Source organism: Erythranthe guttata, chromosome 7 (assembly GCF_056151865.1).
Source record: "Erythranthe guttata isolate IM_541 chromosome 7, IM_541, whole genome shotgun sequence".
In the NCBI taxonomy this organism is placed as follows: Eukaryota; Viridiplantae; Streptophyta; class Magnoliopsida; order Lamiales; family Phrymaceae; genus Erythranthe; species Erythranthe guttata.
The window spans coordinates 8410438-8423077 of record NC_142539.1 but is presented as its reverse complement, the minus strand read 5'-3'; the positions used below and the strand labels follow the sequence as shown (position 1 = coordinate 8423077).

Genomic DNA, 12640 nt, shown 5'->3' with positions numbered 1-12640 from the left:
CATCAAATACACCCATGTGCACCTAGTAAAATCATCAACTATGGTAAGGAAATATCGAGCCCCAGAAATGGATGCAACATGATAACCACCCCAAATATCAACATGTAATTTTTCAAAATGTTTTTTACTAGAAATATTACTCAAAGAAAAAGGTAATCTCGTTTGTTTTGCTAACGGGCAAACTAAACAATTGTGTGAAAGACAAATTTGTCCTTATCTAAAACAGAAAACAAACCGAACACCTTATTTGAAGGATGCCCAAGGCGTTGATGCCAGAGAATAGAAGAAGAGGTACGGATTGAGTTACATGAAGATTTCTCGGGATTATCGATGTAGTAAAATCCACCCCGTTCAGTTCCTGTCCCAGTCATCCTCCCCGAGCGTAGGTCGTGTATAATACATAAATAGGTGAGAAGATACATCTCGTTGTCGCTCATGCCCAAGTACAAGAGAGTAAGCCTTACTGGCCTTTGGAAAAGGGTCCCTCGTCAATATCTGCCCACGTATTGCTTGAAAAGATTCAGTTAATCCCATGAGAAACTTGATGGTTTTTTGTGTTTCTCGATAGGATTTCTCGTCTTTCATGGTTCCACAATGACAGAGCGTTGTAGGAAAGAGAACATCTCTTTCGTCCCACAAACCTTTGAGTTTTGTAAAGTAAGAGCTTACGGACAAATCTCCTTGAACACAATCGTGTATCTCGTTCTCAATATGAAAAAGTTGGACACTGTTTACCTGGGAAAAACGTTCTCGTAATTCATCCCAAATTTCCTTTGCTCCCTCACAGTAGAACACACTGGCTGCAATCTCTTTGGATAGTGAACTCAATATCCATGTTTTGACAAGATTGTCGCAACGAATCCATTGCTGCAATTCGTCACTTGAATTTTTATTTGGTCGGACAATTGACCCATTAACGAAGCCGTACTTATTTTTAACTGTTAAGGCCATAGTCATGGAGTGATTCCATGTGCTATAATTTTCTTCGGTAAGGATTTTAGATACAAGAATCAATCCAGGTTGATCTGAATGGTGAAGATAGAGTGGGTGGTTGGGGTTGTCAAACTCGGATGCCATGCTCAATTGAGTTGGCTTGATTGATTTGATCTCGTCTGTACTCATGATTAATGGTGAGGTGAGTAGAGATTTTCAATTTTCCCGAATCGTTGTTCTGGTACCATAATAAGAGAATATTTGGAATAAAACATGTGTATTGTATTTCAAAGAGAAGATCTTACAGCTTTATACACGATCAAAATAAATTAGCTCCTACGTCAAAGCCTAATAATCAGCTCTGACTTCAATCTAAATGGTAAGTAAATAATACACAGATATATATACTTTCCTATCCTACCTGATTATCTTTAACACCGTGTGACACAATTATAGGTATATTTTCGATAACTTGTTCACACACATCACATTTGTTGTTGCATTTCTTCTGTAACCATTAGGTTGCACACGATTGATGAATCATAGCATATTTTCATTTGCATTTGGTTTCGAACATGTTGTCTGTGTATACGTTGAAGCAAAATCTACAAATTGCTTCCTCTTTCGGTATCTTTTCAACCCTTCCTAAAAAAATTAGCATAAAGAATATGTATTTGAGATGCACATAAACAAAGAAAACTGCATCCAAAGTAACATGTTATCATTCATTTGTACCGAACATGTCAAGCGAAAATAATATCTAGTTGTTTGTAGACATGCAGTGGTCGATAAAAATTCAGATAATATATTACCGGTTTACAGCTGGTCCGATCCCTCTGAAAATAGCATAATAATTAAATATATTGTTTCCCCTTCAATATTACCTCTCCTTAGTTTGCCGTGTTTTGAAAAACCCATAAACAAGAAAAGACAAAATGTATTAAATGATAGTAGTAGGAGTAGTAATGTATGAACTTATTTATGAGGAATAAGGTTGTAAATTGTAGTGAACCGTAGTGATTTACTAAATCCTACAAATAAATAAATAAATAAAATATCGCTCTACTTATATTCTTTTCAACTTCTTTCTAAAATGATTTTATCCAAGTCACTCAAAATTCATTATTTTTTTACGTGAATGATCATAAAAATTGAGTTCCATTTTATTTAATATTTATCAATTTCATTAAGCCTTTTTAATTATTCAAATTCATATCAATTCGAATTTTTTCCTCAAATTCCAACTTTATTTTAGTTTGAACATGTGAAGATTTTTGTCAAATTTGAACTTGGAATACTATTTTTTGACAATCAATTCTATTTTTTAATCCTTATATATATATATATATATATATATATATATATATATATATATATATATATATATATATATATATGTATATATATATGTATATATATATATATATATATATATATATATATATATATATATATATACATATATATATACATGGTTGTTAAATCGTAAATCGAATCGAAAATCGTTTTATTAAAAATGTAAATCGTAAATCGAATCGAATCGTAAATCGTAAGATTTAAAAAAAATTAATATAAATATTAATATATACATAACATACTATTTTTCAACAGAAATCATGTTGCATATAATAAAAATTCATGTCATATGCTTCTTTAAACATGGACTTTTCAACACAACAAAACCACAAAAAAGTGTAATACAAAAATAGTATTGCTAATGTCATTAATCACTTTTTCAACACACAAAACCACAAAAAAATATAATACAAAAATAATATTGCACTATTGCTAATGTCTTTAATCACTGAAATAGAAAGTAGTATCATCATTTAAATCCAACAGCTCTTCACTTTCAACATTTTCTTCACTGACATGTACTTCATTCAGTTGTTCTAGAGCTACTTCTTCTTCTTGTTCCTCTTCTTCAATGTCTTTTTCTTTCCCTTTCTTATTAATATCTCTAGGTCCTATGAAAAATACATGTCATGTATTTAGACAACTCAAATAATAAATTGTATGACCATATACCAATGATATAATGCATGATAATAAATTACCTCTTTTCTTTCTTTTGCTTGATTCACCATTTTCCAATTGAAAACACTCGTTAATATCTAACCAATCTGTATTCTCCGGTAGAGTTGGATCTTCTCTTTCCGTTATCCATTCATCATCAGATTCCATATCAGATAGAGAAATAGGATCATAGAACTCACCATCTTTAACCCTCTTTTGATGTCGCGCTTCAAGCCTTAGATTGTACTTCGTGAAAACAAGTGCATTAAGTCTTTTTTGCTCCAATCGGTTTCTCCTTTTAGTATGTACCTGTCAAAGAACTTATAATTTTGATTTGGCATTCAATAATATATTCATTCTAAGACCCGGAAATAAAGTTTATCTCATACCTGGTCAAATACGCTCCAATTTCTCTCGCATCCCGTGGCACTACATGTTTGGCTAAGAATACGAATGGCAAGTTTCTGAAGTTCTGGGCATGCAGCTCCATAAGATTCCCACCATAAAGCTATCAATTGCAACCAAATATCAATCAGTTCAGAAAGACTACATTTAAAATTAAAAATATTTTCATGCTTAAACATTTACATGGTTGTTTTTTGTTCCTCATTTGAACAGCCATGGACATTCCAAACATCAGTTCTGCTCTATGGAAAGTCTCTAGTTGTCTGTCTATTTGTTCTCGTAATTCTGGAGTGGGACACATCCGCTCGATGGTCTTATAAAGTCCATTCTTTATTCCATAATCCGCTTTGAAATCGGGAGAATAATGAAAGCTACACATATTGTAATTCAAACTTTATAATCACAAAACTAGGCAAACAAACAGCTAGTATCAAATAATTGTAAAAATAAATAAATAAAATAATAATAATGAGTAAGTAAGAATCATTATCACCTCGGATTAAGATAGTAAGCAGCCGCATGAAGGGGTCTATGTAATTGTAAATCCCATCTCAGATCAATGATTTCCCAAATCGGCTCATACCTTTTTTTAACATCTTTAAAATTTTTCTTTATTTGTTCTTTTGCATAACCCATTGCTTCATAAATATATCCCATGGCAGGCTTAGAATCCCCATCTACAAGTCTTAACACCTTTACTAATGGGAGTGTGCACATCAAGCAATATTGAATGGCCGACCAGAACTTCTTGTCAGCTAAAATTATCTCACCAATACCTTGTCCATCCGCTTTCTTCGCATATGAACTTTTTTGCCATATTTCAGATCCAAACATTGCCGTAAGTGCCATCTTTGACTCATGCAAACGTCTCAAAGTTAAATACGATGTTGCAAATCTTGTAACAGCAGGTCTTGTTAACTCCCTGTGCCGCGTGAATTTTCTCATTAAGTTCAAAACCCAAGCATGTCTGAAAATAAACATGGTAAAACTTAAAGGGATATAAAGTAATAATATAAAGGGGCAATATGCCAAACACCCTTCATTGGGAATTTAATTCTTGATAAATCCTTTTTTTATAAATGATATTTGAGATAAATCCAATGGGTCTGAAAAACCATATATGCCCCCACTAACTATTAATTAGTATAATAATTTAATTTAAAAAAAATTACACCCATAATCTACACCCAAATCTTCTCCTAAAATTATTCCCCTCATCACGTTAATTCAGTTTTTTTTTTCCCTTTTCCTTTTTATTTTGTTTAATGGTTTTCTTTATTTCCATTTAAAATAAAATTTTGTAATTATATTATTATTTTTTTTTCGGTTGTTTAGTTTAAATTATTTTTTTTCTTATTTATATTTTTCATGTTTTTTATTTTAATTTAAAAAATGGTTTTATTTTTATTTTTCGTTTTTTCATATTTTTTTTTTATTTCAAAGTTTTTTAAAAATCGGTTTTTTTATTTTCTTTTTAGTTTTTTTAAATAAAAACTACTCTATATAAACATGAAAACCACTCTATAAACATGAAAACCACTCTGTATAACAACTATGTAAACTTGAAAACCACTCTTTATAATAACTATGTCAACTTAAAAACCACTCTGTATATACAGTTAAATAAAAAGTTGTACAAAAATTATTGAAAACCACTATAAAATTGTTGAAAACCACTATAAATTTATCAAAAACAAAGCCTGACGTTATGAAAACTACTCCGTATAAACAACTATATAAACATGAAAACCACTTGATATAAAACAATTATATAAACATGAAAACCACATTATATACACAACTATATAAACATCGAAAATCACTATGAATTCTAACAAGAAAACATCAAAAATTCTGCGAAAAAGAAGCTATAAAACCACTATAAAGGACACCATCTTCTCTCGAATGAACCCTAGAGCATAGTCTGTGTAATCATCTTCTTCTCGTTATTTGAAACGTAAACCACTATTTGAAAAAATCATCATCTTCTTCCGCCCATCAGCAATTTCGTCAAAAAAATATCATCAAGAACAAAAACATTACCAAATTTAAAAGAACAAAAATTCAACCTTATATCATCACTTTCTCTTATCGCTTTACCGATCTCCATTTTCTGGCTTATAACAATATCAATTTTCCTGAATGAGAATTCAAAACAATAACAACAATAATGACGATCAATCACCGGATAATTAAACTCGAGAAGCTAGCAAAAGCGTGTCGTAACAAAAGTCTGAAAATTTTCAATTAAAAGAGTATTTAAATTCAAGCAAATCAAAATTACTAGACCAAACATAAGATAGATGCGAATTCTGCCATTACTTGCAAATACATATAATTATATTATCAATATATATAATTATATATATTGAGTAATTAATAATTATATAATTACCGTTCCTGCACCACATGATCCAAATACATATAATTATATTATCAATATAATTAGTTTAATTAAATTGAGTAATTAATAATAATTACCGTAAGCAACAAAGAGTACGGTGTCGGCATCCCAATGATTAGGCACGATGAAATTCGCCGCGGATGTGGCGGCCGGCAGCGGTGGGGAGGAGGAGCGGCGGACGGATATGTTGAGGAGGATCGGCTGCGGAGATATTTCCGCTGCTGCGATGAGGATTTCTTGACGAATGATTGCAGGGTTCGTAATTAATTGCAATATAATAGGAAAAGATATTACAAATCTTTTTTAATTTTTTTTATTTCCAATCATAAAATAGACGTTACCTTTAGGTTAGGGGTAAAATAGTGATAATTTATTATTTTTTATTATTTAATGCTGAAATGGATTTATCTCAAATAGTTCTAAAAAAATTGGATCTATTGTAATTAGCCTTGTGTAATGGGGGGCTTTTGACAAATAATCCCTAATATAAATTACACATTAAGTATAAAGTAGAACCAAATAAAACGAATTACCTGTAGATGTACACTGTAATTTTTCTTGCCTTGGCCATGGTGTCTCTATGTATCGGCATATCTCCAATATCCTTTAGAATGAGATCCATACAATGTGCAGCACAAGGATTCCAAAAAATATTTTTTCTAGATTCCATCAACATCTCTCCAGCTTTTACATAAGCTGCCGCACTGTCGGTAACAACTTGAACAATAATTTCCGGCCCAATTTGTCTAACAAACTTGTCAAGAAGTTTGAACAATTCAGTAGCATTCTTAAAAATATCAGAAGTGTCGATGCTTGTTAGAAACACAGTTCCCTTTGGACTATTAACTAAGAAATTCGTGATAGAGCGATTCCTATTATCTGTCCATCCATCTAACATAAGAGTACACCCTGTCGTTTTCCACTCATCTTTGTATCTTTCGATAATTTCTTGGATTGACTTAACTTCATTTTCCAAAAAAGTTACCCTTGCCTCATGATAGGAAGGAGGTATTAACCCCTTTCCATATTCTGCAACTGACTGCAACATAGATTTAAAAAATGGATCTTTCACCAAATTAAAGGGGAGAGCATTTGCATAAAGACATCTACATATATCACTACACACGGAATCTCTGTCCTTCGTCTTCCATAACGTATTCAAAGTAGTTTTAGAAGAGCCTGTCTCTTTTTCAGATTTTTTGAAAACCTTTATTGTTCGTTTTTTTCTTTCTCCAGGAATTTGACCAACATCATCTTCAACAAAATTTCCATCATCCCCATAATCTCCTTTCATTTTTTGATTTTCCAGATAATTTAAAAAATAATTTCGAATTTCTTCAGAACATTTTGTACATGGTTCAACATCTTTTCTAGTTCCTGCTAAATGATGTTTTATGCGATAAACACCTCCCCAATAGATAACTTGACAGTGTACACATCTTACTCGCATATTTCCTTCATCAATTTTTTGGCAATGTTTCCATCCTGGATCATCACTGCTCTTGCTTTTCTTCCTCTTTGATTTCACCATAAGAAATCTGTACAATAATGATAATATAAAAAAATTAAATACATATATCTAGAATAATGTGCAAAGTGTAAAATTATTAATTACCAGTGTAACTTGGTTGAAGATCAAAACAAGAAGAAGGGATAATTTTTTACGGCAGACGGTGGGAGTGGGATTGATTTTTCTTTATTGAATTTGCTGAGAGAAGGGAGAATCAAGGAGAATGGCAAAAGACAATTTTTTTTGGAAAGTGGGTCTTCTAGAAATCACTTCCTAATTTAATAATATATAATATATTAATAAGATAAAGCAAATCTGAGCAAATCGGCCAACTCGTACAAATCGCACGATTTGGGCGATTTACCAACGATTTAAACGATTTGGTTACGATTTTTTTAATTTTTCGATTTATTCACCGATTTGAATCGAGTTGAGTCTGAATCGAATAGAATCGGACGATTCAAATCGTGAATCGTTCGATTTTGACAACCATGTATATATATATATATAAAACATGCTCAAGTTAAATGAGTAAAACATGAAACTATCGACTTTGCTCATATTAAATTGACAGCACGTTAATGTATAGGTTAGTTGTAAAAGAAAAACAAATTGCAAGTACCATCAAAATTGCACTGAGATGTTATAACTTTGGCAGTGACGAGCTCATTGTCCTGCAAAGTTTATTCATAAAGTAATAATTAGAGTTATATTTTGACGTCTCATGATGTAAATTATAATGCCATCCTTCTAAAGAGATCACTCACCTTGAGATTCAATTTCTTTGACCTTGAATTTTTCCTCGAAGAAGCTTTTCTTCTATTGGGCGGAAAAAAAATTCATGACAAGGCCACTTGATTAATAGAGGAATACTCTACTCTTTTGTATAACAAATTTATTCACATTTTTCAAACTTATTTCCTAATAAGAAAAACTATATCATAAGTATCAAAATTACTCCTAACTCCTTGGAACCCGAATTCAACTTCAATTTCATGATTTAAGCAATAATTTAGTTTCAGTTTCACCAATTAAACAATTTTGACCCCTAGCCCAATATTGACCGCCACAGCTCGCTACCACCGGTTAGCCGCCGTTGACCGCATATCTCCAATGTTTTTTTTTTAGCATTTATTTGTTCACTTTTCAGTAATATTATCGTCTCGAACAGTAATTTTACTATCGCATTGCAATATTACTGTCTCAAACAGTAATATTATTCTGTGACACAATACTGTTATTGTCTCAGATAGTAATATTACTGTCTCATACTGCAATATTGTTATCTCAGATAGTAAAATTACTGTGTTTGTACTTATTTGATTTTATTTAAAAATATATTTGATGTTAAATATAATATGTAATTTTTATTAATTAATCATAAATTATATATAATCACGTGCAACACATGTTGTGTTTTCTAGTTCCTCCAAAAATTCAAATTTTGTTTGGCTCTTTCTGGGGTTGGATTATCTTCCTCGGGCAAACACTCACCAACGAGCTATGTAACACTTATTACTAATCCGAAGAATGCTAGAATATAATCTGAATCAACAAAAAGATTTATAATCTGAACATGTTTTTAGAACAATTTTGAAAGAAAAACTAAACAAACGCTCATGCCGAATTCTATTTTATCAAAAAGAAATTTTGGCTTAAATAGAATTTTGTTAATGTTTAACAAAATATAACAAGTGTAATCTTAGTTACTTTCATAATTTTTTTCAAATATTGAGGACACAAAAACAATGTTGTCACATTCAATCAATGAAGAATGGAAGATAATTATGAGGAATTAAGTTCTATTTATCCTTCTTTTTTGGGATGCATAGAGTCTCATAAGTGATCGGTAAATCGAGCTTTAAATTAGAATCTTTAAATTTCGAGAAGGTTTTATCGCATTTAGCATCCTTGTATTAGCTCTACCAGTTACAAACAAAACATCCCTTATATAATAAGTATATAGTTCATTGCAATCAAACGATATCGTTCATACATATCCGGAAACAACTTTCAAAAACATTGATGGCGAATGATCAATTAATAACCAACTATTCAAAGTCCAACTTACCATAGAAAATCATGGTAATTCAGAATTAATCAAACGAACAAAATACTCCATCTGAACGATAATTCAAAAACTAAACACACGAAAAGAAAAGAAGAAAAAAAAAAAAGTCTTTGAGAGGATTACGAATACCCTTTCTTCGTCGATAAAAAAACAGACCAAATGCCATTTTTTTTAGTCCTCCAACATAACAAGGCTACCGTTGTACGTCACGAAATTAAGGTAACCTTGATCTTCAACTCCAAGGTACGAAATCGTGTTTCTTTCGAAGTGGCATACGGTCAAATCACACTCGCCGTCTTCAAATATAATCTCGTCGTTATTCGTAAACATAATCGGAGTAACAACTCCGGCATCTATTACTACAGTGTATAATTTCGTCCAAGAACTCACCACTCCGTACTCGTTCATTACCCACAAGTGGCAGTTTTTGTGCCAAGAAAAGTGATCCGATTGATGAAATACGAACATCGCAAGATTCCCTTTATACACTCCAATGTGTTCGACCAGGCCTTTCCCATCGGCTTTATAATTAGGTAATCCTATCTGTCGGAACACCTCTTCTCCCATACGGTACGCCAAAATTACCGGAATACCCTCGTCCCCATCTCTGTAATCCGCCTTCCAATGAACCGAATCACGCATCACAGCTTCCGATTTTAATTCGATCCTTTCCCATGGAAAGCGATCCACTTCCAGATTTTTCCACGAATTTGCGACCATTGAATAAACCTCGACTTTGCTAGTTGCCTCATCTTCCTCGTCACTTAGGATAGCAATCCTAATAATCAAGTAATCGTTCGTGTGTTCATAATACCCAAACCCTAAAGCAAAATCGACATCACCTTGGCACGATAATTCAACACCATCAAACATTGGGTTAATTACTGTCCTGTATTTTCTAATCGAGGGATTACACAAATACACGGTGCTACCGAAGCTATTCGCATCAGTGAAGCACAATACACCGTTACAAGAACCAATTATAATGAAGCTCATATCACGAAACTCGGAAGGAATTTCGAATTCTAGGGCCTGATCGAACGTTTCATCACAAAGTAACGTGAACGCACGCTCGATCGTACGGTCCAACGGCACATAAAGAAGATAGTCTTTACCTTTAGCCGCCTGGATTTGGAAGTGATCTTTCACGAACTTCGGATCCCGGATTATGTTCTTCCAGGCTTTGCAGACGCACTGGAACTTGGCTAGGGCTTCGACTGGAAGCATCGAGAGGATAACCATTATGATATGAAACGGGAGATCAGTTGTATCCATTTCGGCGCGAAAGAATTACAAAAAACGGAGAAAGAAAGAACGAAAAAAAAATCGATTTAACACTGTTCTATTTGTTTATGGAATGGCTAGGACTGTTGTTCTATTTGCACAAAGAAAAGAAATATATAGCACTAGGGTTTTGATTGAACAGCGATTCTGAATATCGTAAAAGGCCCTCAATTAAGAATGTAACGATATTTGAAATGCTCGAAAAATTGTAATGCTGGCTGTAAAATGTAAGGAAAAGACTAATTGGATTGCGTCATAATTCTTTTTCCATTCGAAGTTATAATGAATCTGGACACGATTAACAAGTTTATAACTGCATTTAAGAGGTTTGCCATTTGTAATAAAATCCTATCTCTGGCAATGTATGAAGTTGGATACAGCTAATTTATTACACGAACCGATAGTCTTAAAAAAATTCAAATTTAATGTTTTTAACATAAATTTGAATGATTTTAAGGTTTATAATTACCATATACAGTTATTCCATTTGATGCATACTAAATTTGAAAAAAAAATTAAAATAAAGATAGTTTACGATGTAGGAATTATCGTCAAGTGATGAAGATGGATTCTCAGCATTCATTAAGCTACATACGCATTCAAAGTTATATACATACTAATGCAAAATCTAAGTTAAATTTATCATTTCCATTAACATTTTACTGGAAATACTCGAAGAGAACACCTGTGAACGTATAGAAACATATGGGTAGGAATTATTCAGTAAATATGACCGAGATCATACATACATGGTTTAGTTATTAAATTGTTTCCGTAGTCGATTAAAACTTATCGAAAGGGAGTTGTAATAGGCTACGTGAATTATTAGGACGACATGCACGTACTATTATGAAAACACGATTGCTAACCCTACTTTTCTTGTTCGATATATAATCGTACACTTTTCTCTATAATAAAGATCATTTTGCTTTCCCGTTTCCAGTTTAAATACTTTTAGTATAATTGACTTTTTTTCATGGTATTATCCTATACAATGCAAATATTTGGTATTACTAGTTTTTAGGTTAAAATATACGGTCGCTAAAAAGGAAATAGAGATAGCTATATTACTACCTGGTTCGAATATGCATAAGCCAACGGACACTCCCTTCTCGGAGCAGCATCTTGCCTATTATGAATATGTGCTTCAATCTGCTCTTTAGACTGTGTGCTGCCGTCACAATTCTCGCCCATCTGTCAGTCGTAATTCGATTTTTCTTAGTTCAAGGCATACAAGAGTCGTTGAAATGAAACAAAAACACAGAAATAATTTCAGAGAGCGAAAAACATCTGAAAATAAAGAATGCACTATTTTTTTCATCCATAAATAGTGTCGCCTAATGCAAGATAATAGTATTCGACTTGAAACGGAAATATATAAGGCCAGGTGAATTACAGGTATTATTCTCGATTTCTCGTGTTCTTCTCCAGTTTTCTGATTGAACATGAGCCAGTTTCTGCATGCACTTCGATCAACGATTTGAGCCTAACGAGACATCCCAAAGCCTTCATTGCTCGACTTGCCTATAGAAATATTAACACGCAAAAAGTATAATTAACTTAATTTTTTCATAGTCATGTTGTTGAGGCCTCGTTTGGTTGCAATAATAAGATATATACTTGAAAATTGCAATCTCATTCGGACCCAACTTTATAATTCAACTGGAAATTGGAAAGGAAGTTTCGAATTCATCCGATTCAATTTCGAAAATTTTCGATTTTGGAAGAACATTACTTAATTATTCCGGAATACTTTAATCATGAAAAATCATAGGCTTCTCTCTGCCACAATAAGACATATAAGCGAAGCAATTGAACAAGCATAAAAATAAGATCACATTAAATCCAAGAAAGAAAAATATACTAAATGCAAGAAAATCTTTAAGTTGTAAGCATTAACCTATGAAGTTTCAAATTTAGAGTATAATATCTCATGAACGAAGTTAACTGCATAGACGAAAACAAACCAATTCCCGAAAAAAGATGGATAATTTTCATACCGGCAAACTCAGACCGT

At 32.4% G+C, this 12640-nt stretch overlaps 3 protein-coding genes and 1 long non-coding RNA gene across 4 annotated transcripts; all 4 read right to left on the bottom strand.

The window, feature by feature from the left end:
• Positions 1-351: 351 nt before the first annotated feature.
• LOC148769149 (uncharacterized) lies at positions 352-1122 on the bottom strand. The gene has a single exon (XM_088820261.1). The coding sequence runs from the start codon at positions 1120-1122 to the stop codon at positions 352-354; it is 771 nt and encodes a 256-aa protein (XP_088676387.1).
• Positions 1123-2628: 1506 nt separating this feature from the next.
• On the bottom strand, positions 2629-7276 carry LOC148769147 (uncharacterized). The gene is made up of 6 exons (XM_088820260.1): positions 6292-7276; positions 3848-4321; positions 3538-3725; positions 3339-3457; positions 2991-3258; positions 2629-2900 (listed from the first exon to the last, which is right to left on the bottom strand). Exons 1-6 carry the CDS (start codon positions 7206-7208, stop codon positions 2731-2733), a joined length of 2136 nt encoding a protein of 711 aa, XP_088676386.1. The 5' UTR covers positions 7209-7276; the 3' UTR covers positions 2629-2730.
• Positions 5108-6041, bottom strand: LOC148769148 (uncharacterized). Its single transcript, XR_016032208.1, has 2 exons — positions 5836-6041; positions 5108-5492 (listed from the first exon to the last, which is right to left on the bottom strand). It is a non-coding gene; the product is annotated as an uncharacterized LOC148769148 (long non-coding RNA).
• Positions 7277-9215: 1939 nt separating the features above from the next.
• On the bottom strand, positions 9216-11748 carry LOC105972706 (F-box/kelch-repeat protein At3g06240). Its single transcript, XM_088820883.1, has 2 exons — positions 11698-11748; positions 9216-10556 (listed from the first exon to the last, which is right to left on the bottom strand). The coding sequence occupies exon 2, from the start codon at positions 10333-10335 to the stop codon at positions 9511-9513; it is 825 nt and encodes a 274-aa protein (XP_088677009.1). The 5' UTR covers positions 10336-10556; positions 11698-11748; the 3' UTR covers positions 9216-9510.
• Between the last annotated feature and the right edge of the window lie 892 nt (positions 11749-12640).